At 37.6% G+C, this 25689-nt stretch overlaps 1 protein-coding gene across 1 annotated transcript in view; it reads right to left on the bottom strand.

Annotated features, from left to right (window-relative positions):
• Positions 1-3053: 3053 nt before the first annotated feature.
• Positions 3054-25689, bottom strand: part of cdh6 (cadherin 6) — a 40584-nt gene continuing 17948 nt past the window's right edge. The window contains exons 3-12 of the mRNA XM_073848219.1: positions 24071-24365; positions 22673-22792; positions 20620-20793; positions 19775-19962; positions 19341-19591; positions 16167-16303; positions 15788-15918; positions 9314-9431; positions 8833-9084; positions 3054-5315 (exon numbers count right to left, since the gene is read on the bottom strand). Coding sequence (XP_073704320.1) covers positions 4810-5315; positions 8833-9084; positions 9314-9431; positions 15788-15918; positions 16167-16303; positions 19341-19591; positions 19775-19962; positions 20620-20793; positions 22673-22792; positions 24071-24365 — 2172 coding nt within the window. The 3' untranslated portion in view covers positions 3054-4809. The remainder of the gene's footprint in view (positions 5316-8832; positions 9085-9313; positions 9432-15787; positions 15919-16166; positions 16304-19340; positions 19592-19774; positions 19963-20619; positions 20794-22672; positions 22793-24070; positions 24366-25689) is intronic.

The following is a 25689-nucleotide window of genomic DNA, read 5'->3' as shown; positions in this document are numbered from 1 at the left end:
GAGTTTTGGAGCACATTAGCTTATAGCTGTAATAAGAAAAAACAAACCTTTTTGAAACTATGAATCAATTGAACCAACTGATTTTCAAAATGATTCAGTTTCGAAGTGCTCAAAACACCACATGCTAGTGACGCCTGCTGGTCAAAGATGTATAAATGCAACAAAAACTTAGTCTAAAACATGCATAAAAACAGGTTTTAAAAACCCATTGCCCCCAAATGTTTTATTGAAAGTATAAAGTATACTATTTTTTAATATAAAATCCATAGAAATGTTTAGCTCATCTTTTTTTGAGTGTGCATATCCAACAGCATATGGGTTGAATGGTTCGACATGTTTTTTTTAAAATACAAGAGCAAACTGTTTCTTTAAACTAGGAATCCGTTATATATTTTTCAGATGTATCCATTTTCTGCTTTTGTCAGTAGTACATAAACCTCAACCAGAAGCAAAAGCACTTCTGCTGGAGTACAATTTTTCCATCTTCTTTCCAATACATGCATACTGACCCTTCTAAATGAGGTTAGTGCACCTGAATCCTGGAGTGATGCTTTATATTTAAGCCCTTAATGGCCTTGTACAGACACACAGAAAGACCAGATGAGACTAGTGTCTACGTACATATTTGCAGAGAGCGCTGGATGGCAGAGTGATTGAGTTAACATGGGTATTGTTTGAAATGTCACCATCTGCCTCACAACTGCTGATCCCCAATCAATTTAAAATGAATACTGTTTCCTCTCCCTCCAAATCCAGTGGCGAGCTTTGAGATCTTCATTATAGATTGGCCTAATGAGCTGACGATCTGGGGCAGAAACTGGAAATTTTTCCGATAACGATCATGACATTTGGCCTCTAAGAATCATGTTAAAGTCATGTGCATATATCGAGCCTCAAAGGAAAAATACTATTAAATACATCTTGTCATATGTAGGACATATCTATACTGAAATAAATTCAAATATGCAAAATATATACATATATAAAATATATTCTCTTGATTTCTGTATTCATATACAGTGCCTTGCAAAAGTATTCATACCCCCACTGCTTTAAATAACTTTTTTCCACATCAATCTACACTCCATACACCATAATGACAAAGCAAAAAACAAGTTTGTAACAACTTTACAAGTTTTTTTGTATAGCGCTTTTCACAATACAAATCGTTGCAAAGCTTTACAAATTTATATAAAAACATAAAAAAAACAAAAATTTTCTTGGACACTTGAAATTTAGCCCAGGAGCATTCATATCACTTGTAGATGTTACTGCGCTTGGAGTGGAGTTAACCTGTGGCAAATTAATTTGAATGTGTATGATTTGGAAATGCACACACCTTTCAATAAGAGGTCTAATAGCTGAAAATGCATATCAGAGCAAAAACCAAGCCCTGATGTCAAAATAACTGCTTGTAGAGCTCAGAGACAGGATTGCATTAAGGCATAAATCTGAGGAAGAGAAAAATTCTGCTGCATTAAAGGTTCACAGAAGCATATAGCCTCTATCTTATCCATTATGGAATAAGTTGGAACAACTAGAACTCTTCCTAGAGTTGGCCTCCTGGCCGAAATGAGCAACTGATGGAGAAGGGCTTTGGATAGAGTCGGACAAACATCACTGCAACATTCCACCAATCCGCTCTTTATGGCGGTGTGGCCAAACTCAATCCTCTTCTTAGTGAAAACACATGAAAACGCACTTTAAATTGCAACGAAGCACCTAAAGAACATTCAGATTGTGTGAAACAATATTCTCTGGTCTGATAACCCTCAATTCCAAGCATTGTGTTTGGAGGAAACCAGGCGCTGCTCATCAAGTGCACAATAGCACCCCAACAGTAAAGTGTGGTGGTAGCAGCCTCATGCTGTGGGGCTGTTTTTCATGGGCAGGGACTGAAGGACTCGTCAAAGTGAAAGGAAATATCAATGCACCAAAAAACAGAGATAGCCTTAATAAACCTAGTCCAGAGCATTCAGAACCTCAGACTGGGCAGAAGGTTCACCTTCCAATAGGACAATGACCTCAAGCACACAGCAAGAGTGGCTTATAGACAACTCTGTGAATGTTGAATGTCTTGAGTGGCCCAGCCACAGCCTGGGATTGAACCCAATAAAACATTTCTGGAGAAACCTAAAAATGTCTGCCAACCCCTATCCAAGGTGACAGAGCTTGAGAGGTGAAGAGGAGAGAAGAAAAATGGCAGATAATTGCTGAAAGTAGATGTTCAAAGCATACTAAAAAGATATGAGGCTGTAAAGGTGCGTCATCTAAGTATCGCGTTAAGGGTATGAATACTTATGCAACAGACTTAAAATTGAAATAAATTTGTAAAGTTCTGTTTTTTTTCTTTGCTATTATGGTGTATCGAGTGTAGACTGATGTGGAAAAAAGGTATTTAAAGCAGTTTAACATAAGTCTACAACAAAACAAAACAAAATGAAGGGGTATGAACACTTTTGACATATTTCAAAAGCACTGCAACACTGTGGCCAAACTCAATCCATTTCTCAATGAAGACACATGAAACCCACTTGCACCTAACAATGTCTAGCAGCCCCATCCAAACTGACAGAGCTTGAGAGGTGAAGAGATGAGAAGAAGAATGGCAGATAATTGCCAAATGCAGATGTGCAAAGCTTGTCACATCATACCCCAAAAGACTTGAGGCTGTAAAGGTGCTTCAACTTAGTACCACACTAAAAATGTGCAAAGTTGTCTCAAATCAGTTTTTTGCTTTGTCATTATGGTGTATAGAGTGTAGATTGATGTGGAAAAAAAGGTATTTAAAGCAGTTTAACGTAAGGCTACAACAAAACAAAACATGGAGGGGTATGAATACTTTCGAAATATTTCAAATATATAATAAATGTATGTTTAATGGATCCATTTATTTTAGCTTCTATGACTGAATTTATCTCTGCTCACAAAATGGGCAACAGCCCAACAGTCATTTGCAAAATAAATAAATAAATACAAATTGCTTGCGATAAGTCAAATGCTTAACGCAATGCATTTCTAAGTGTTTCTGGGTGTGCAAAGAATTGCTCATGTTTTCTGTAAAAGAGAACATTTATTTGAATGAAAGTTTGATTCAATTTGCACGTCATCAAATGAACTGCAACCAGCTCACATTTACAGTTGAACACGTTTAAAACACGGAAACAATAATACCGAATGTACATATTTCAAGAATATTTAGTCATCATTGTGGTATATAAATATTTGGTACAAAATCTCACAAGATAGAAAGCAAAGTAGTACATGGACATAATCTACTCTCCCAAGCCACTGGTACAAAGCACTGTTCATTAAACCAAGTTTTTACAGCATGAGTAACCATCTTTTTCTTCATTTTTTCATTTTACAGCATATCAATGACGAAGAATGGAAATTCTGCTTCTAAAACACCAATATTTACCTGCTGGAGCGCCGTTCAGAGCTGACTCACCCCCTCCTAACTGAAGAGGTGAAGGCAATCTCAGGCTCATTTTGTGGTTTGAAGAGAGGGCGCAATCATTGCGGAGTGATTTACTTTAAGATTTGACTCACACCTCAATACAACACTGTTGTGGTTAACATTCAGCCGAGGAATAAATCAGTTGAGCTTTTATTACTTCCCTGGTTATTTGACGCTCGCTATTAAAAGCAGAAGGTTGTCAGAGGGAAGGTGAGAATTGCAGCTTCAAACTGTGATTAATTAACAATTTGCTTTCGATCTCTTGGTCCACGAAGCCATAATTCTATGTATAGATGTTAATGTTTTATTCTCTTTTGGTTGGTATTGCGGATAATGTCAAGGTCTCATCTAAATGAATAGACAGAGAGGAAAAGAACACGCATACAATGTTTAAAGGTAATAGTATGGAATGTAAATTTTGCAGCATGTCATTAAGGGACCGTGTGAAAGTCTGTTTCTCGCATGGAGAAAGTCATACTAAGCAGTTCTGAGTTCAACCAAACGATTGTCAGACTGCTAAAGGAAGCAAAACACATTTAGGTCCAATGACAGCAGATAATTGTAAGCTTCTGGCTTTTTTTTCTTTCATGTGGATGATGAAAACCAGTGCCAACCATGAAACATCTTCTGACCCATTTTCTAGATGGGCTTCATACAATCCGTCTTGATTCGGGTTACAGGACAACACATCTTTTCTTGAGTGCGTAAGTAGATTAGTAAAATTATGCAAATGGTTAATAGTAAGGGTTTGAAAATTCCTCCCAGTTATTAGACAACTCCTATGATGTTGAACTGTTTGATTCTGAGCTGCCCGCTACACATTGAGGTCTGATGGTGAATTCACAGGCTCGAGTTTGGCGGTGGTTTCATTACTTTCATAAAGTCCTCGGCCCTGGCCTTTTTTTTTTTTTTAAGTCAATGACCTGCTTAGGTTTCACTTCAAGTGTTTCACAGGCTCACAGTCAACTGATAAACTGTTCTTTGCGGCAGGATTTGAAGAGCGCTTTTGCATTAGATGCTAGGCTTTTCAAAAGACTGTTTTCAGCGATGGTTACAGATATGAAAAACTGCAGACGTTTCCTGGGATTATGCAGGAAGATGTCACAGCAGATGATCTTTCTGATGAGAAGTTCGTGTTACAGATACGTCGTCCTCGCCAGAGCGTGAAGATCGTCTCCTCATTGAGAAAACGTACAGCCAATCAGGACAGAGAAACCGGCTGCCTGATTGTAGGACAAAGAGAAGGATAAAAGGGCACTTTGTAAAAGAAATTAGGCTGCCTCATTCTGCCACTCCAGTCTTCATGTAGAGGCAGATCAGCAAATGAGTCTCGCTCCACAGTCTGTCCGTTAGGAGTCCCAATCGCTGTCCTCACCGCCGTACATGTCTGCTAGCTTCCTGAAGCGTGGCCCCCACTCGCTGAGGTAGTTATAGTCCTGCTCCCCTTCCGAGGAAATGGACCCCAGCGAGCTGAGCGACTCGGCCACCGATCCGTTACCTTCGTATGCGTAGGTGGCCAACGAGTCGTAAGGGGGAGCCGTGGGGTTGCCGTCATTTTCCTGCACGCGTTGATTGATAAAGTCCCGCACGTCTGCGTTTTCTCGGGACGGCGCCGCGGTTCTGCGGAGTGGCGGTGGAGGGTAGAGTGTCTCGGAGGGTAGGATGTCCCGCCGCAGTTTGCTCTCTTCCATCACTTCCGGATGGCGAAGCGCTCCGATGTCAAAGGCCTGTGTGTCCTCCTCGCCGCCGCCCTCGTCGTTGTAGCTGACCACATTGTCCCTCACGTCCTCCTTGGAGATGATCAAGGGCTCCTTCTTTTTCTGACGCTTCAGGGCAGCAAACAGCACCACAATCACTACAGAATAAAAAATAAGAATAAGAAAATGCAATTATTAGTGATTCACTAGAATTGAAAGCTCTGTATTGTATATTGTATATTTGTATCAAAAGTTTGGGGTCAGTACGATTTTTTTAATTAATTCAGCAAGGACACATACAATTGATCAAAAGTGGCAGTACATTTATAATGTTCTTTTTGAATTATGAAAAAAAATATCAGTTTTCTACAAAAATATTTTTCTGTTTTCAACATTGATTCAAAACAGCATATTAGCATGATTTATGAAGGATAATGTGACACTAAAGACCAGAGTAATGGCTGCTGAAAATTCAGCTTTGCTACCACAGGAAAAAATTACAGTTTAAAAAATTAAAATAAAAAAATAGTTATTTTAAATTGTAATAATATTTCACAATATTACAGTTTTGCTGTATTTTTGATCAAATAAATGCAGCCTTGGTGAGCATAACCATGTGCTATGCCATAAACGTTTAAATGGTAACATTCCCGTACAGTACTTTTTATTTAGAAAAAAAATGCTGTTATGTAACATAAAGTGCCCCTATTATGCCATTTTGAATATTACTTTTTATGCAGGGTGTAATGTAGCTATATTTGAATGTAAACAATCTATAGTTGTAAAGCCGAAACTGCACGATAAATAAAATTATTGTCTCCCAAAAGAATCGACCTTGAACAGCTTGAACAAGTTGTTAGTAATTCGAGTCTCACTTCCATGATGGCTACATGTCATGGGGTAACACATTTGCATAATTCGTGCCTATATTATATGTTGGCCGGCCCTCAAACACATAATTTTACTGACAACTGCTTCTCTAATCTCATTCAACGCGGGATTCACAAAACGCTTGTTTCTTAAACAGAGATGCAAACAGGAAAGGGGTAAAAAAAGGCAAGAACATTGCATGGATAGAGAAAACCTGCCACAAATAGGTTCGTGTAGGACATGCTCTGCAATGAATGTTTTTGAAAAATATTTGCTTTATATGCAGGGCTGGACTGGGACAAAAGGCCAGCATTTTTGGTACAATTGGCCTACCACTTTGATCAGAATCAGTGCAGTTGGACACCGATCATGTATATACATTGTCATTCAAAAGACACAAATTAACACTGTGTGTGGGTATGTGTGTGTATACCTTCACCAGGGCATCCAAGATGTAGGTGACTTTGTTTCTTCAGTAGAACACAAACAAAGATTTTTAACTTAAACCGTTGAAGTCTGTCAGTCATATAATGGCAGTCAATGGCTATTGTCACGCGTTTACCTCACTCATTGTTTACACCATACACAGTGCAGAGATTGTGGGTACGAAGGCTTATCAAAATGGTAATTACTTGTTCTTATCCTGATTGATGCAATCGATTAAAAACTAAAAGATTATGTTTGCTTGCGCAAACTCATCCGGGAGTGTTGACTTTGAAGTTGAAGTTGACTACCAACTTTAACGTGTCACCCGCCGACTGTTGTGAATGCGCTCAGGAGCACTCAGTTGGCTATTGCGGTGGATGAGAGGTAAACAGTTATGTAAGTACTGTTCAGTTTCTTGCACAGATTGATTGTTTTTGTGTCTTAACACCTCAATGTATCATCACGAGTCGTAGGGTTTAATTTGGTTTTGTCTGTGTATATTTTTTTTGACTTTCAAAGCCATGGAACCCATTGACTGCCATTTTATGACTGACAGACTGCAACGGTTTGAGTTAAACATCTTCGTCTTTGTTCTGGTAAAGAAACAAAGTCACCTAAAACTTGGATGCCCTGGGGGTAAGCAGATACATTTTCATTTTTGGGTGAACTAATCCCTTTAATCATGGCAGATTCAGATTTTTCCAAGTAAATAAACCAATTCTGATACTGATTTAAATTTTTTTTAAGCAAGAGACAAAAAAAAAAAAAAAAAAAAAAGAATGAAAGAATACAGGAACAAGATGTTTATTTGCTCTATTACAGGCTGAACTGGTCTTCGAAAATATCTTTAGCCATATGAAATGAGCAATTACTGCTTAAAAAAATATCCAAAAAAGATGCTTCATACACATATTATGAGCTTTTTTATTTAATGCAATAATTTCAAGCTTTAAGAAATTATGCTAAAAACACAGATCCACTCTCGGACAGCAGATGGCGCTTATGGAACAGCCGTAATATAAAGTTTCCCTTTTTACTGCTGTGCTTATAAACACTGCTTTAATATGCATTAAACAGAGGTAAAATGAAAAAAAAAAAAAAAAGCCTTTGTCAATCTTCAGTTCATTATTTTTAATTTTCTTTAAATATTCCAAGCTATAAGGCAAGGCGATACATCAATAACGATAATTATCTCACAATATAAATTTCCTCGATAAACGATAACAAGAGTTCAATAAATGTTCAATAAATTGTTTATGCAGTAAAGGCGGAACAAAAGAGCGCTAGTCATTTAAAGCGTGCGATTTAGACTGCTTATCTGCTCGACTACTAAAAAAACTATATTATTAGGAACCTTAATAGGGGCACTTAAAAAAACTCAATGATAAATAGCATTATTTAATACTATCTGTGGAAAGCAGGTGATGTCTTTGAAAAAAGATGTTTGTGTACATTTTCTACTGATCATTGCAGCTGATATCCATCAAATATAAATAAAGAAGAGCATTATAAATGGCCATATATCCAGATGTAGCGATGTATGCTTTCAGCATTTTGAAGAAGTGATTCAGATAGCGTGCGCAAATAAAGTACACTATCAGTGGGCTGCAATTCATTTTTAGTGACCCCCCCTTAGTGCCATTTGGTTGCTTTTATCAGTGATCTTTCACTGTAGTGGAGTAGGAAGAGTTTCATACATGATGCATGCTTTTACCCTGTGGGTGACACCTAATGTAGGTGTCAGGTCATTAAGAGAGCCACTGCAGGCAGTGCATAGGTGAGATCTAACTGATGTTAACAGTTTTTCTACAGCAATTCAAATGCATCGTCAAAAAAAAAAAAAAAAAAAAAAAAAAAGAGAAGAAAGTAATCCCACAGTAAATCGATCAATTACAGAAGCATGGTACTTGTACGAAGACACAAATGTTTCAATCTAAAACATAAACGTGATTTTCCTTTTTTGTTGAATTAAATCAAAACTGGATTGAGTTTAATTGAAATCTAGCCCTTGTTACCCAGTTTCCTGATTAAATAAGCAACAAGTGTGTTTTATCAGTTCAGCCATCTGAGCATGTCAGAAATAGTTTTTCTTTATTTTCCTTTTCCCCCCATAATTGCAAATTATTTTACATGCAGATCAGGCGTACACACTTCAGACCACTGGAATTGTAATTAATCAAATGGCAGCACAGACAAAAGCGCTAACTGACAGGAAGACAGGTGGGAAAATTAACTGAAAAGTCTCACTAACAAAGGGCTTGAAAGATGAACAGTCGGATTCACAGCAGACAGACGGATGGAGGAGGCGGCCATCAGATGGATGGACGTAGGAGAAGTGATCTGATTGTTAAAGTCAAAAGAGAAGCGAGGGCCACTTACACAGCAGGATGAGGATGCAGAGGAGGATAGCCACCAGCGCCCCCGTGCTGAGCCCCGCGGAGCTGCTCAGAGCCTCGGCGTTGCACATCTCCATATTGCCGTCTCGGTCGCACGTGCACACCCGAATCGTGAGCGTGCCCGTGCTGCTCTGCATGGGAATATCTCCGTCTGAGATCACCACAGCCACGAGATGGGTACTCTTGTGCATTCGGCCAAACCCGGTGCGTCTTGTGAAGATCCCAGCTGTGTTATCTGTGGAGAGTTGAGCACTTAGTTTATTAAGAAACGAAGGAACTGCCCTCTTTCTGGGCCCAGACTGACCTAAAGTTATGGCTACTGTGGAACGAGCTACCTCAGTTTAAACAGCTAGACGTGGAGAGGCCGTGTGCTCTAAAGATTTCTCCTGTTTGATTGGTCTGTGTTGTCATGAAGAGAGACAGTGAGCTAGTTAGAAGGCCAGACAATGTGAGAGGGCACCCACCTCCATTATCTCGGACTGAGAAGTTTGCTCGCACTGAGCTCTCTGGTGCTAAAGTGAACAAGAAGTGATGTCCACCGACCGGGTCATCTGGATCCACTGCACTTATTGTCTGGATTTTCTGTGGCAAAGAAGCAAACAATGACAATCACATATTTAACACATTGCTTTTATTATGTCCCCCATCATAAATGTGACCATGGACCACAAAACCAGTCATAAGGGTCATTTAAAAAAAAAAAAAAAAACCCTGAGATTTATACGTCATCTAAAAGCTGAATAAATACACTTTCCATAGATGAATGGTTTGTTAAAGGAACCGTATGTAAGAAATTTATTTCAGTTAATCATAAAATGGCCCTGACATGTCACTAGACATTAAGGCCCGGTTTCACAGACAGGGCTTAGGCTAAGCTAGGATTAGGCCATAGTTCAATTAGGACAATTAAGTAATTTTTATAAACATGCTTGCAAAAAAACATTACTGGTGTGTATTTTAAGACAAAACAAAGGCACTGATATATTTTAAGATCAAACAGTGCAATTTTATTTCAGTTGAAACAACTCAGACTTACATTTTAGTCTAGAAGTAGGCTTAAGCCTTGTCTGTGAAACCGGGGGTATGAAATCATGTTCATTTCAAATACTTATATCACTGACAACAGTGGTCCGGCCAGGATATTGACATTTAAAAGTAAAAGTTGCAGCCCACAACTGATGTTATTGTTGTCATTTTGTGTTTTGGTCTGAGGCTCCACCCTCCAGCTATCTACCAATCACGAAGTCAGTAGAGTTTCGTCGTCCGGGTTGCCAGCTCTGTTAAGGCTGCAGCTATGAACGTGTCGGATAAAACATGTATAACGTTACGAAACCTAAAAGACCTCGTTATGAATCCGAAATACGTCGTGACAAAGTCCGAAATAACACAAGGATTTGTATAGGAGATGCCTTTGAAAGATGGAGACGGCTGAAAACGGAGACGAATTTGAAGACAGACGCCAACGTTGCTAATTTTCTCCTGGACAGGTAAGATTCATCTATGTTTGGCTAACTTTGCTTCCATACACAGTGGATTTTCCACGGTCGGCCATGCTAAATGCGTTCATAAAAAGCTTTATATCGCACCACTAGCAGGGTATGAAAACAATCTATGTTCCGACTGAAATGTGATATTACAGTACATCTTTACGAAATATTTGGCTAATTGCCATTAGTAAATTTTTGCGATACATAATTACTTCGCAAAACATCTCTCGTGAAGCATAAACATAATTAACAGAAGAAAAACAAATACTGTGTAGGACTCGTCACTTGCCATTGGAAGTTCCTTGTAGCAGCCGTTCCTGCTGGATCCTGCAGCTGGCAACCTCCAGTCAGGGGGGAGGGGGAGGGGATACGCCATTCTACAGTATTTTGAAAGTGATTGCAGTACCAGTTTTGGCCACAATCCTACATACGGTTCCTTTAAGATGGGTATATTGTCCTGAGATACAACTATTTGAAAATGTGGTATCTGAGGGTGCAGACAAATCTAAATTTTGAGAAAATCGCATTTAAGGTTGTCCAAATGAAGTTCAAATGAATGAAAAATGAATGTGGTCCAGGGTCACAAATGTCTTATTATGATTATATTTTCATTTTCAACGTTTTTTTCTTCAGACTAGTAAAATAAAAAACAAAACAAAATGATACTTGTATGTTTTTTGTTATTGCACTTTAGCTATCTAAAGGCCATTTGGGGAGATAAAGGCAAAGATGTACCCCAATCGGCCAATAGGAGGCGCTACACTGGTCAAAACCAGGAAATCGCTCATAACTCTTAGACTATTTGTCTAGAAGACTCAAGTGTCTTCTCATTGGCTAAAAAACAAACAAAATGGCTATTTCATTTTTGTCATTAAAATTTTCCCGCCATTTTGAATTTTCCGCAAAACATACTTTTGCGAACTAGTCCTATATTTTTTGCCCAATCAGAACCAAACCAGTGCAGAAAAGCTGTCTGGAGTCTTATTAGAATAAGTTGTCAAAACAAAGCTGAAGTTCCATTGTAGGTCAGAACAAGATGCAAAAACCTTCGGAGTGGGTGTGGCCACTTTTACTAAAATGGCTATAACTCTTGAATGGAATGACATATCTTCACCAAACTTGGAACACCTATGAATGAGTAAAATTTTTGGTCAAATTACAAAAAAATGTAGAGTTTGACCACTTGGTGGTGCTATAACAGAAAAAAAAAACATTACAATGTCTGTAACTAAGCACACATTAGGCTGATTGACTTGAAATTCGGCATGCAGTGTCTTTGACCAAGGTGCCACCAATATATATGAGGGCATTGGTGTTTCTTAAAAAACATAACCACCATCAGCCAATCAACTTTGAGCACCTATTAGACAAGGTTAACGGAAGCCAGATGGAACGAAACTCAATGGGCTTGTTGGACTCTTGGCCCTAGAGGTCCGTGAGAAATTTGAAAGAAATAAGCCATTGGGTGGCGTTATCATGTTTTACGCCTCATATATCCCACAAGGTTTCACCCATACACACAATATTCATATCATATGTTAGATCTCCTTATTTTCAACAGTTTTGCCACTAGAACCACTGCTGTCAATCAAACTGTTAAATATTTTTCATTATGTAAAAAAAGCTACTTTTCTGAACTCGTCCTAGACAGTTTTTCAGTCAAAATCGATACTACATCCTAACAAAAAGCTGTCAAAAGATTTTTGATAGACCCATCCACTCTCAAATAAATGAATTTGACAAAGAGCTCACCAAAATGGACATGAGATCTCTTCAATGTTTTATCTTATTTAGACCAAACTTGAAGTTTGTTATGACAACTTGTTATGTCCTGAGGAAACCTGCACCTGGGGTTCAGGAGATGTCAAATGTCAAAATGGATCTAAGGCTCTGGAATTTTTTTGGCATACTGGCACTAAACTGTGTGTGTGCAGGGTTCGAATTACGGGGGAGCTAAGGGGAGCTCGGCTCCCCTGAAAAGGACCTGGGCTCCCCTGAAAGCCTACTTTGAGACATTTAGGGGGAGCTCTAAAACACTTACCATTTTTTGTGTCGCATATAGATTTAGATTTTCTGTACATTAAGGTTCCTGAAATAAATGATGATATTAAAAATGTGTCAATGTTGTGTGTTTATTCGCTCATTACATCACTATTTCCGAACACCACTTGAACTTCTCACTGAGTTGGTATTTGAATGTTAGCTTAACTTCAACAATTGGAACACTCTGTGGATACTAATAAGAATGTCAAAAAGAAAGCAGCCAAACCTCAGTCAATTTGGATTTACAAAACAAACGGAGAGGAGTGATGACAGCGCACCAGCTACAGCTTGCCGGTGTTACCGCCGCCGCCGCATCTGTCAAACAAGGTGCTTGCGTTTCGAAGTAAACGGTTTACTAAGTAAACAATAGGTTTACTGTAAACCTATTGTTTTAAATGCCCGAACATGTACCAAAAGCGTTAAAGTCAGTCAGGGAGGATCGGAAAATAGGGCTCCCCCGAAAGCCACTTTGTAATTCGAACCCTGTGTGTGTGTATATCATTGCCAACCCTAGTTAACCACACCACATTAATTTGGGAGCAGTGTCACCTATTGGTCAAAAGTGATAAATTATTAAATAATATTTCTAGTGATTTTATTTATTTTTTTGCCTTTTTGGGTAAAATCATCTTAAAATGTCTATAACTGCTTAAAGGTCTTTATTATCACCTTTATCTTTATTTACTAAAATGACCTTGTCGCCAGCTTCTAATATATATATATATTTTTAATATAAAAAAAATATTTTTAAAATAAACATTTGTTTTTGCTTTATGCATAAAGCAAACAAGAAATAATAATGAAAAATATGAAATTCATAAATTATATGTGCAGTTTAGATGCATGACGCTTTTTTGAACGTAGCAGCAAAACAAAGGCTTTTTAAAATGTTTTTTTTTTTTCCCTAATGAAACGGAACAGTCTTAACAGTCTTCTTCCAACTCCCTGTATTTCCATCCAGTTTGGCCTTCAGTTAATTCTCAAATTGTGTGAAGTTCTAATAAATAACATTTAGTCTGCACATACCTTATTACTTGCATATTTGTTCATTTTTATTTGAGGTACAGAGCTGTAAGCTGCTGCATAATAGGAATGACCCATTCACAATGTCATCTTTCAGACCTTACAAGTGTTTACATGTAAACATTATAAGCATGTTTACAGCGAGGAAAGATGTTGGCTCAGTGATAGAGGCTCATGGTTATCTTTAGTTGTCACCAAGGGCAATTTTAGTTTAAATGCATCTCTCAAGGGTGCACTGGCAACACGCTGTGACAAAAATGTAATCATCCATTGTGTGCTTGGTGTTTTTTCTCTACCAGGCTTACGTACTGGCCAGATTTCTTGTGTTGCTGGCTGGATTCCCTTTCCTCTGGGCTTTACTGCAGTCTGTTAGAATATAACTGCTGAAGAGAACCAAAATCCCAGTCTTATCTCTCACTGCCGTCGATAAAATATAGCTAATAAACACTATAATAGCTAATAATTGTTTAGTTTCATCATACAAGTAACAGCATTGCCACACTAGTCAGCTGTTTTGTAACTCTCTTTCACTTATATTTACTTAAATGGGAGACACAAATACTTTGTGATGTATTATTCTTATCTGTATGACCAAAAATGGCATTGCATTGTTAGTTCTTTTTGGCAGTATCAGGAAAAAAAATTCAACTGAACACACCAACACATTCACCAATCTCTATACTATAAACATACTAATATATATTTTTAATTTAACAGACATAGTTGATAGCGTATACACTTGTTTCTGTAAAAAAAATAGTAATTTGTATAATAATAAGACTTTTAGAGAACAGATACTAAAATATTATTATCCATCTATCCATCCATCCATCTTGTCATCATCCTAATAACTTATTCTCTGTAGAGTTGCAGGTTATACTATTATTTATTTATTTTATTTTTTAGACAGTTTGTTCTTGTTTTGAACATAAACCTTACTAAACTGTTAGATTTAAAAAAATAAGAAAAAAACAACACTTGTTATGCACAATATGCACTTGTTTCTGTAAAAATTGTGTAATTTATATAATAATAATACTTTTTTAGAGAATAGATATTAAATTATTATTATTATCATCCATCTATCCAGCTTATTTTCTGTAGGATTGTGTATAAATTATTTTTTTAATTTAATTTATTTTTTTCAATAGTTTGTTCTTGTTTTAAACACTCACTAAATTGTGTTAGATTTACATTTACTTAAAATAATAATAATAAAAAAATGTTACATTTATATAACAATATGACTTTTTTAGAAAATAGATATGAAATTATTATTATCAATTTATCCATCCATTCCAAATATCTTATTCTCTGTAGGGTTGTGGGTAAATTACTATTACCCTGCAAGAAATGCTTTTCTTACTTAGATTTTTTTTTGTTTTGTTTTCAGCCAAAATATTAAAAAAATCAAGATAGATTTTCTAGAGGAGTAAAATTATTGTCTTGTTTTTTAGAAAAAGCAAGTCAAAATTAAGTGCATTTTTGCTTGCAACCAGCAAAATAATCTGCCAATAGGGTAAGAAAAATAATCTTGTTTTTGTTTGAAAATTATTTTGATGGTTCTAAGCAAAAAATCTCTTAATTTTGACTTATTTTTTCTAAAAAAAATTCTAAAAGTAAGAAAATCATTTTTGCAGTGTATTTATTTATTTTTTTTTTCAGATTGTTTGCTCTTGTTTTGAACATAAACCTCACAAAATTGTGTTAAATTTACAAAAAATAATTTAAATAAAAATGTTTAATTTGCATAATAAGCCTTTTTCAGAGAATAGATATTAAATTTTTATTATGCATTTTTATTTGCGTATTCTCTGTAGGGTTGTGATATACACTTAAAATAAGAAAAAAAAATGCAGCTCTTAATATCTAATATATTTTGTTTTATACTTAAATTCTATGTAATGTATGTTCTTAAAGAACAGTTTTTGATGTTTTTGTGCTCTGTAATAACTAAGCCACGGCACACACCAGGTTGAACAATTCTGCCAGGCGCCGAGGTGGGCGGGTCAGTGAGGTGGGTGATGACGGACAACGAGGGATACAAGAAGAGTCAGGAAATGGAGGAGAGGTGGACAGTTATTATGAAGTGCCTGTGATATGTGACAGCCCCTGTCATCCACCATGACACATAATCTCATCAAGCCTGACAGAAAAAGGCTCTGCCGTCTAATCCATGAAGGAGAAATACTCATCACTGATCTCTATCTCGCTCCGGAGGTGTGAGTTCTGTAGAGGTCACACACTGTTTAACAGACGCCCCTGCTTTAAATCGACACATCCATCCGCCGGCCGAACAGGAGTGGACTTATTCCCCCCTTATCTTACATCGAAATTGACAATGTGGCAGATAAAATGGGAAACGTATACTAAAATGCTCTTTACCTGACCGACTTTGGCGTTTTCACAGACGAAGGTCTCATAGAAGGATGCCAGCATGGGGGGGTTGTCGTTGACATCCAGTACGCGGATGTACACAGGCACTCGGCTGGTCTGCTCAGGGTTGTCTAAGTGTCCTTAAAAAGATGAGGCAGATGATGGGTGACTACTTGAGATGATAGAAACCCACATTATTGGAGTCGCAGAAGGGAAACTGGATTTCTAATTTAAAAAAGTAAACTAATATATTTAGTCAATATAAGCTGTCATGGTAAATGAAAATGCGTAAATCTTATTGGGGAAATTTAATGCTGCATGACTTGAGCTTATCAGCCTAAATTCATTCCAAATGAACTGCGGCTGTGAGCCGCGTGGAGTTACTTACTGAACTCGGTTGCGATCACTGAGATGTTGTGCCAGGCGAATTCCTCTCGGTCCAGAGGCCTCTGCAGGAATATAGATCCATTCCCAGCATAGACGCCAAAAATCCGGTCCACATCTGTGTGCCGATCAATGGAGTACCTGTAATTCAAACCATTTAGCTTAATCTACCAGTAATTAGCTAGCACAAGGAGAACAATGTTACTACACATTTTGACTGAAATTGGGTCTTTTAAACTAAGACATGACCTGTGATAAACAGGTTTGTCTCAGTTAAGTATGGAGCGTGAAAATCATTAAAAATTCAGAGGAAGAAACGGAAATCTTTTTTGTAAGCGTTGTCATAATTGTTGTTTTGTCTTTGCAGGGAAGAATAATTAGATCCAAACTGCTATAACAATAAAGATGAAAACTATAACACCCAATTAGAAGCAATCCTGCTATCACAAACAAAAGAAATTAAGTGTCTGCTGCTTTAAATTCTCAAGCTTGTTATAGCAGGATTGTTTCTGATTGGGTGTCAATGTTTTTTCATTCATCAGCTGGAAAAAAAATCATTCTTAAAGTGATTCCAATGATATCCTTTATTGTTACGGTTATCGTCCTTGGTGTGAGCAGGCTTTAAAGAGTTAGTTCACCAAAAAATGAAAATTAGCCCATGATTTACTCACCCTTTAGACATCCCAGGTGTATATGACTTCCTTCTTTCACTTTTTTTATGGATGGATGCACTTTATTGGACATGTTTTGGACTGATAAAGAAAAACTCCTGCCTATGCCATTGTAAAGCTTGGAAGTGCCAGAATAATTTTTAATATAACTCCAATTGGATTCGTCTGAAAGAAGGAAGTCATATACACCTAGGATTCCTGAAGGGTTAGTAAATCATGGGCTAATTTCCATTTTGGGGTGAACTAAACCTTTAATATAGTTATCTTTATAGTTATCATTCTTGGAGTAAACGGCCTTAATCTATTCTAGAGAAGCGGTTCCCAACCGGGGGGGTCGCGACCCACTAGGGGGCCTCAGTGATCCTCCAGGGGGGCCGCGAGATATCTTAAAATGAATTTAAATATTATCCTATAATTGTTTAATTTCATTATTAATATGCTAAATGAAAATAATAAAAGCACAGCCTCTCTCGTGTTCTGTGATTGATTGCTTCAGACTCGGCGCAGCAAGCCTCATCGCACTGTTAAATACAGACTGAATGGCGGCTCAAAACTTCCAAACGCTGTACGCAAACTACTGTTTCATCTCTCAGCTGCATGCATGAAGCAAACCGTCGCTCTAATGTAAAGGTAAAAATGATTAGTGTCATAATAACGAACTTGCGCGTGCCTAATGTATAACACTCGTGTATGTCAAAGTCGTACATGAGACACGCAAGTCCGCTATTGATTCACAAACTATGCGCGCTCTCAGGGCTCTGATCCCTATCTTATTTTTGCGTGAAATTTCAAACATTTGCCTAGTTGTCCAAATTATTGTCCTGTGAGTGTTTTATAATGGATGCTCGCCCATAGAAGAGGAGTGAGGCTCGGTGTTTATGAGCATCAGGCACGCACTGACAGAGTTCACTGATCCCAAACCTTCACATCGATGTGTTTCAACAGAATTAGAATGCATTTGCTGTATTTTGAATTTGTGTATTAGTTTTTAATGGATACAAACAGTAGATATTCAGTCAGTCAAGTTCAAAGGGATAGGTTTAGTGGTCTTTTGGTATCTCCCTGTTATACGGCAGGTTCACTTATTTAAGAAAAAGTACTCTGAAGTTGTAAAGAATGTCTGAAGTAAAATGTAGATCAAAGCGATTCACTGATTTGAGTCCATATGCAAAAATCTGAATTGTGTGGCAGTTTAGGGCTTCTTTATAAAAACAAAGCAAAACAAAGCAAAACAAAACAAAAAAAAGGTATTGTTTCTAGTTTCATCTAGCATAAATTAACTGGTTTCGGTTTAATGCCATCAGTCTAGTACCAGAAAATGTTAAAAATATTTTTTTTCCAGGCCTGGAAATTGAAGGAAAAGAAAAAGTCTAAATAAAAGTCATGGAAAATCAATACAGTTATGATCAGCTATGATCATTTAATTAGAATGAAGCTGTTCTTTATAAATGCAATCTCTATTGAATGCTTACAATAAAAGTCAATTTGTGGAAATGAATTGATCAAAAAGTGTGTAAACAATGCAATTTATTAAAAGCCAGGAAGGTTTTTGTGCCAGAAAAATACAACTCTAAATGATTTATAAAGGATATTAGATACATATTTTAAAAGATATCGCACCTTAAGAAGTTTTCATGCAGTGAGCTGCTTTTTGTTAGTCACTTGTAATGCTGCTAACCACTTTTTCAAAAGGGTGCACTGACTAGTTTGACTACTTCAAATTCGAATTATCTTGTAACTTGGCAAAACAGCTTCCCCAACACTGGTTTGCACAAACGTTAACAAGACTGATCCTTTAGAGCGGGAGACACTTGAGAAGGCTTGATGCACACCACAGCTATAACTGCATGAAATCCCACTGCCCTGAGCCCACACATGCCCAGTTCTCATTTGTTCTTCTTTCAGCAGAAGATCACAATATTGCTCTTTCAAATGCAATCAATCAGTGGGATTGTTCAATTTCCTAATTAGCCTCCTGATGTTCAGAGCGACAGTGTTGCTCGTGCTTCTGATGTCCCTGATAATTACCAGCCCTGAAGTCCTGTTCTCTGCTGCAGAGGGCTTTTTAATTGCGCTTCCATTCTGCGTTCTTATTTACTGTGGTCTCCGGAGGGAAAAACATCCATTTATTGTCCTCCTGAGCCTTCCGCATCAGCTTTATCATTAGGGCGCTTTGGACAGTGATAATATCCTCATTTATTCTCATAATTGTAGTTTATTACAATTATCTCATAAAGATGCCACGATTGAAGGACCTCTTGAATTAAATGTGAATTTAATAAGCACGCTCTGAGGAAGCAGTCCATCTAAGCTTGTATCGCCACAGCTTCAGACAGATTAATCAGGGTTTTGCAACTATCAGAAGGTCACCGGAAGAAACAGGCAGATGTTTAAGAGGCTTGCAAGCTATTGTGTGTTGGGAAATGTGCATTTAAAGAGATTTACCGCAATCTTATAAACATAGATGATGGAAACAATGTGGGATGATATTAACAGAAAGCTCTTACTTGACCGGACTACGGCGTATGTCAGGATCCACAGCGCTGACCGTTCCTATCACGGTGCCCACAACCGCGTCTTCTCTCACCTCCAAAATGTAGCTGATTTTCTCAAATTGAGGGGGCTCATCCACATCCTCAACACTGACCCTGACGGTCGCCATGTCCTTAGCGTCCATGCTCAGAAAGCGTGGGTCTGGATGTGTGTTTTGGACCTGGATCTGAAGCATGTATGATTTCTTCTTTTCATAGTCCAGGGGCTGCAACGAAAATACATTCACATGAATAAACAACCCACTCAGGGTCACATTTTCAGCACAAAAACCTGCATTTTATTTTCGTACAATCCAGGCTGAACACATTTAATTCTTTAAAAGAGCTTTTTCAAACTTGCATGACTGAAATTTCTTCTTTCGAAGCACAAAGGGAAAAATCCTCTGTACCTTTTTAACGGTAAGTATGCCTTCTTGGGTGTTCCTGTCAGTGCTGATGTCGAACACATCCAGACCGTCTCCGCCAACAACGGTGTAGTCCATCTCCGCATTTCTGCCGACGTCATCATCCTCAGCCCTGATCCTGCCAACTGATGCTCCTATCTTGGTAAGCTCTGGAACGCTGAACTGATATATACCTGAGGAACATAATGTTAACGTCAGGGTTTCTGCTTGAAACAGTGACTTCTCAAGATTTCTTTTTTTTCCCCTGAAAGAGGATCTATAATGTAAACACTAACTACAGCAAAACCAAAAGACGGGTTTGGAGGAACAAATCGCGTTTGACAATTTACACTCAAAAATCTACATATCTGATCCCTGCTTCTAGCACTGTAGCCAATTAAAGTGGTTTTAAAGCATAGTTTTGGTGTTCTCTTTACTGTAATAAATGGCGAACGTGACTGATACTGTGGGGCCTGCTATAAATCCGCTTTGCGCTCATACCCTGCATTTCTCTGATTAACATGACAGAAATTCCAAGCATTTTCTATTTGCATGCAGGCTAAAAGAATAGATTATATTAGGAGGAACACAAAAGAGTAAGTGAGCTGAGCCCACTCTGTCCATTTAATCAGGATTAACACACAGACCTCACGCAGTTGCTAAAGCTTTGCCACTAACCATTTTCCTTCAAACGCAGATAAAAAGTGCTTTTTGAAGTTTGTGTATTGTATTTCTTGTTATTTGCATCAGGAATCTTTGGAATTATGGAACAAATGTCTTGTGCAAATATCAGATTGAAGATATTTACGCTTTTACATGCATATTTTTCTATTTATTGAATGCATGCTTACTCTGTGTGAAACGAGGGGGGTTATCGTTGACATCGGTGAGGCTAATGTTTACTGTGGTGGTGCCTGTTAAGCCCCCCTTCTGGCCGGCCATGTCCTTGGCTTCGATTACCACCTGGTAGTGCTCCCTCTGCTCTCTATCCATATCGGAAGGTCCCAAAGCTGTTCGGATTATACCTGAGGGAAAGATGGTTTATTTTAATTCGTTAACATCCAATTCCAATCTAGCCCAGTTCCTTACTCTAGGAGATGGACGACAATAGATTGCAGTGGCAGCTGAGTCTTGGTTGTGTTTGAACAATGCAGAACTAATTGTGTACATGCATTGAGACTGACATTTTGCCGTAGAGATTATTATAGGCAGCAGCTGCTGATTGAGAGATCGCTGCAGGTTCTAAAGAAACAAGACCTTGGATTATTAAAACCGCTGTTTTACAAGCTAAACCAATTTGATTGCAAGCAATTTCAGAGTAAGAAAGCGTTGGACTTGCTTGACGGTTTTGGACCAGCAATTCTTTGCAAAAGATGTGAAGTTATTTTTGGTTTCCACAGCAAGAAATATAACATTACACAAGACAGCAAATATACAGTAATATACATAGAGTTGAGATCATATAGTACTGCCCTTCAGAGACTACAGAAGATTACATGTTTCACAGCAGACAAAAAAAGTTACATTTACCCTCCATTTATCTTCTAATTCAAAAAGTTTTCACCCCCGGCTCTGGGTGCGTGTTTTTTCCTTCTGGAGCATCAGTGAGCATTTAAACCTTCTGTAATAGTTGTATACGAGTCTCTGAGTTGTCCTCAATTTGAAAAGATGGATCACAAAATCATAGTCACTCTTGGAAAGGGTTCAAATACACAAAAATGCTGAAAACCCAAAGAATTTGTGGGACCTCAAGGATTTTTCTGAATAACAGCAGGCAGTTTAACTGTTCAGGACAAACAAGGGACTCATGAACAACTATCGCTGAACAACAAAAAAAAAAAAAACACAGCGGTGGATCATTCAGGTGAGAACACATATTAAAAATTAAGGGGATGCAAACTTTTGAATGGGGTCAATTTAACTATTATTTTCTCGTGTGGACTATATGTAAACATCTTTTATGTGATATCTTTTATGCGATATCTTATTCACGTCAGTACTAAACAAACAATAACATGCATTTGTTATGATTCCTCTTACTTTGGTCAAATAATTAACATTTTGCAGATTCTGATTAAATGTACTTTTTAAACCGTACATTTAAAAAATGATCAAATAATAATAAAAAAATATTAAAATTAGACTTGAAGACAACATGTAATCATATTCCTTAATTAGACATTTAAATGCCTAATTATTACATTTTACAATCTTAATGTAAAAACTCTAAGAAAATGCGAGCAACAGTATAGTGTTAACCAACAACCAAATATCTTTTATGGGATTGTGGGCTTGTTTAGTAATCGCACTTTCTGGTTTGTAGCGCCCTCAGCCCCAATTTTTTTCTCTTTGAAATTCCTGTTACGTCACATTACAGATGTAAAACAGCTTTCATGCAGTGATTCACGTTGACTTTGAACATGAATGCGCCTGATGTTTCGGTAAGACCCAAAAAGGCAAAAGGCAAATCCAGTAATTCATGTAGAGAAGAACCCAGGCCCTGCTGCTTTTTTGAATGGCACAAATGTTCCGAGATTAACCCCCACCTCTAATGAATATCCCTTTTTTCGGTCTTAGGATTTCATGTGCTCATGGACATCATCGTTCGTGTCCCATCTGGGCTAAAGCATATCAGTGTTAAGCTGGACACTAATCTGCCATGGGAGCTTTTGTGTTTTTATATCTCTTTTGTTTAAACAAAGACCTCTGCGGGAAATGTTCCAGGGCACACATTAGCAATGATTAAACTCGCTGGGCGAATTTGCTCGGCTAAAATGCTTGAACGACAGAGCTGCAGTAGAACCCTTGCCACATATCGAATTATACAGATACACACACTCTCTCGGTGTCTCTCTGATTATCTCGCCATATCTGTCTATGATATAACAGTTCAACAGGACTGACCTGTATTTGGCTCTACTGAGAAGTATGGATGACCCTGGCTGATGCTGTAGGACAGCTTCGCACTGTAGCCAAACATTTCATCATCTGCATCCTGGGCAGTAACTTGAGTGACATAGGTGCCTGAAAAACAAGAGATCAGTTCAAGGAAGAGTTCGTCGAATTATGTAGTCACTCACTTGACATTTGTTATGACTTTCATTCTTCAGTGGAAAACAAAAGGAGGAAATATGAATGTGCTTGTTACTCTTGGCCATGACTAATGAATTGGGACTGAAACTTTCAAGCTTCAAATAGGCTACAAAATACAACTGAACCGATTTCAATTGGTAAAACTTGAATGGCCTGAATGATTCACTCACGAATCGGACCGATATGGTTCTCAAGATCAACTCATTGATTCAGTAATCCAGCTGCAGCAGTTAATAGCTCCCCAGGGTAAGATTATCAGTGAATAAAGGCTAAAATGACTATATTTACAGCCTTTTTAAAGCTTAAAAAGCTCTAGTCTGCAGTTAATTAAACTGCATGAGCAAAACTGACAATTTATCAGTTTAGAATGACACGAGGAAGAGTAAATAATAAAAACATTTTATTATTTTTGGCTCAATTTCTCCATAACATCATGATATACATACTAAAATATGACGTTGAAATATTTTGTATTACTATAGCCATCCTAGGTGTATATGACTTTCTTCTTTCAGATGAATACAGTTCTATTAAGAAATGTCCTGGCTCCTCCAAGCTTTATAATGACAGTGAATGGCTGTTGAGATTTTGAAGCACAAAAAATTGCATCCATCCATCATAAAAAGTACTGCACAGGGGTCTGGGGTGTTAATAAAGGCCTTCCGAAATGAATTGATGCAGTTTTGTAAGACAAATATCCATATTTAAAACTTTATAAACTATAATCTATAGCTTCTTCTAACTGTCGTACACATGAGTACAGAGCAAAACAAAAAACTAGTTTGTTGGAACGCCATTCTTTTATGAAAGAATGTACGACAGTTAGTTGAAGCTTTAAATATTTTATATATTTTTCCTATACAAACACATCGCTTTGCTTCAGAAGGCCTTTATTAACTTCCTGGAGCCATGTGGAGTAATTGTAATTATGATGGATGGATGCACTTTATTGGTCTTCAAAACCTAAACACCTATTCACTGCTATTATAAAGCTTGCAGAAGCTAGGATATTTTTTTATATAATTCTGATTGTATTCGTCTGAAAGAAGAAAGTCATACACATCTAGGATGGCTTGAGGGTGAGTAAATCATGGAGTACATTTTTAGGTGAACTCTCCATTTTGTTCTGTATATTTTATACAATATTTATATAATTCAATTATGCTCACAAAACTTTCAATCCATTTCTTTGAAGCTGCCAAATCTTACCAATGTGTGACCGCTCAGGTACGGACGCTGTATAAATCTCCTTGTCAAACTTAGGCTCATTGTCATTGATGTCGTGTAGTTTCACAATAAACTCTGTCTCTGGCTCCAGCGGGAGGCTGGTCTTCTTGCTGACAGCCTGGGCTCGGAGCGTGTAGTAAGGTTTCTCCTCTCTGTCCAGGCTTCTGGTAGCATGCAGATCTCCTGAGTTGGCATCTATCACAAAGATCGTCCCCGCACCTTCACCAGTGAGAACGTACATCACTGTGCCGTCTCCTTTATCCATATCAGAGTGAAGCTGTTGAGAGGAAGCAATTCAAGCATTTCATCAGCACCTCCGCTCATTCTGCTGCTGATAGGGCTCATGAATATGTATTGCATTCAATTTTCTGAATGTATTCAATATCCGTTGATTTTGAAGGAATAAAACAATGAAGAAATACTACAGGGGAATGTAGCAATAGACAGGTACTCCATGGTAAATATGTGAAAATGAGTCCTTGTGGAATTGAATTCTGATGGCATATCAGATGAAAGTACAACATGTTGAATGTGCAATCAAGGTGAATGCACGGCTATTACTAACAGTGACGCTGCCACATGGTATCTCTCGGTGCAAGCACTTTTGTCTGATACTCACAAGGTAAATCAAACTTTTCTGCTTCTCATCTTTCAACGATGTCTAGCTGTTTTGAATTTGTGATATGGACTATTGTTCAAAGAAATGGCTGAATTGATTGATAGGAACATCACACTTCAGAGCTGAAGGTGTGATGTGATTAGCTTCGACAATGACATCTGATAGAGGAGTGAGTGAATGATTTGACATTTCTTTCCACTTGAATGAGCCGCTTTGTTATAGTAAAATGGGGTAGTAAAATACAAAAGACCATTCAAACACAATGGCTCTTTTGCTCTTCGTCATTTTCCCTCTGAACATTTCAGAAATAGCTGCTTCTACTCCACATTGACTGCTACATGATCCAGACACATAATGTCCATAGCAACAATGAGAGCTTTGTGAATTCTGCGCTTACAACATCCCACATGAATAATCCAGTGGTTGGTGATCCTTTGCAAAGCTTTCGAGTCTCTAAGTCAGTGGTTCTCAGACTTTTCAGGCCAAGAAGCACCTTTGATCAAATCAGAACATCCAAGTACCACCTAATAAATTCTCTTCTCTGGAGTGCAAGCTTAAGGACTGCATGAAAAGGCAATGCCTTATTTTGATTAATATCAATATTTCTGTAAAAACCCTTATCAGTTCCTGCACTTGCCTTATGCAGAACAGCATTTACAAGAAAATCTTTTAGGATTTCAGGTTTTATTGTTGTTAACACACAGTAGTATACACTACCATTTCATAAATTTGGATCGGTAAGATTTTTTAATGTTGTTCATCCTTTAGAAATCAATCATTCTAATATGTGTCCATGGACCACAAAACCAGTCATAAGGATAAATTATTTGAGATTTATACATCATTATACATCACATAAAAAAGCTTTCCTTTGATGTATGGTTTGTTAGGATAGGACAATATATGGCCAAGATACAGCTATTTTAAAATCTGTAATCTGAGGGTGCAAAACATCAAAATATTGAGAAAATCACCTTTAAAG

This window comes from Garra rufa, chromosome 10 (assembly GCF_049309525.1).
Source record: "Garra rufa chromosome 10, GarRuf1.0, whole genome shotgun sequence".
NCBI classification, from domain to species: Eukaryota; Metazoa; Chordata; class Actinopteri; order Cypriniformes; family Cyprinidae; genus Garra; species Garra rufa.
The sequence above is the reverse complement of the archived record's forward strand: the minus strand, read 5'-3'. Positions and strand labels throughout refer to the sequence as shown.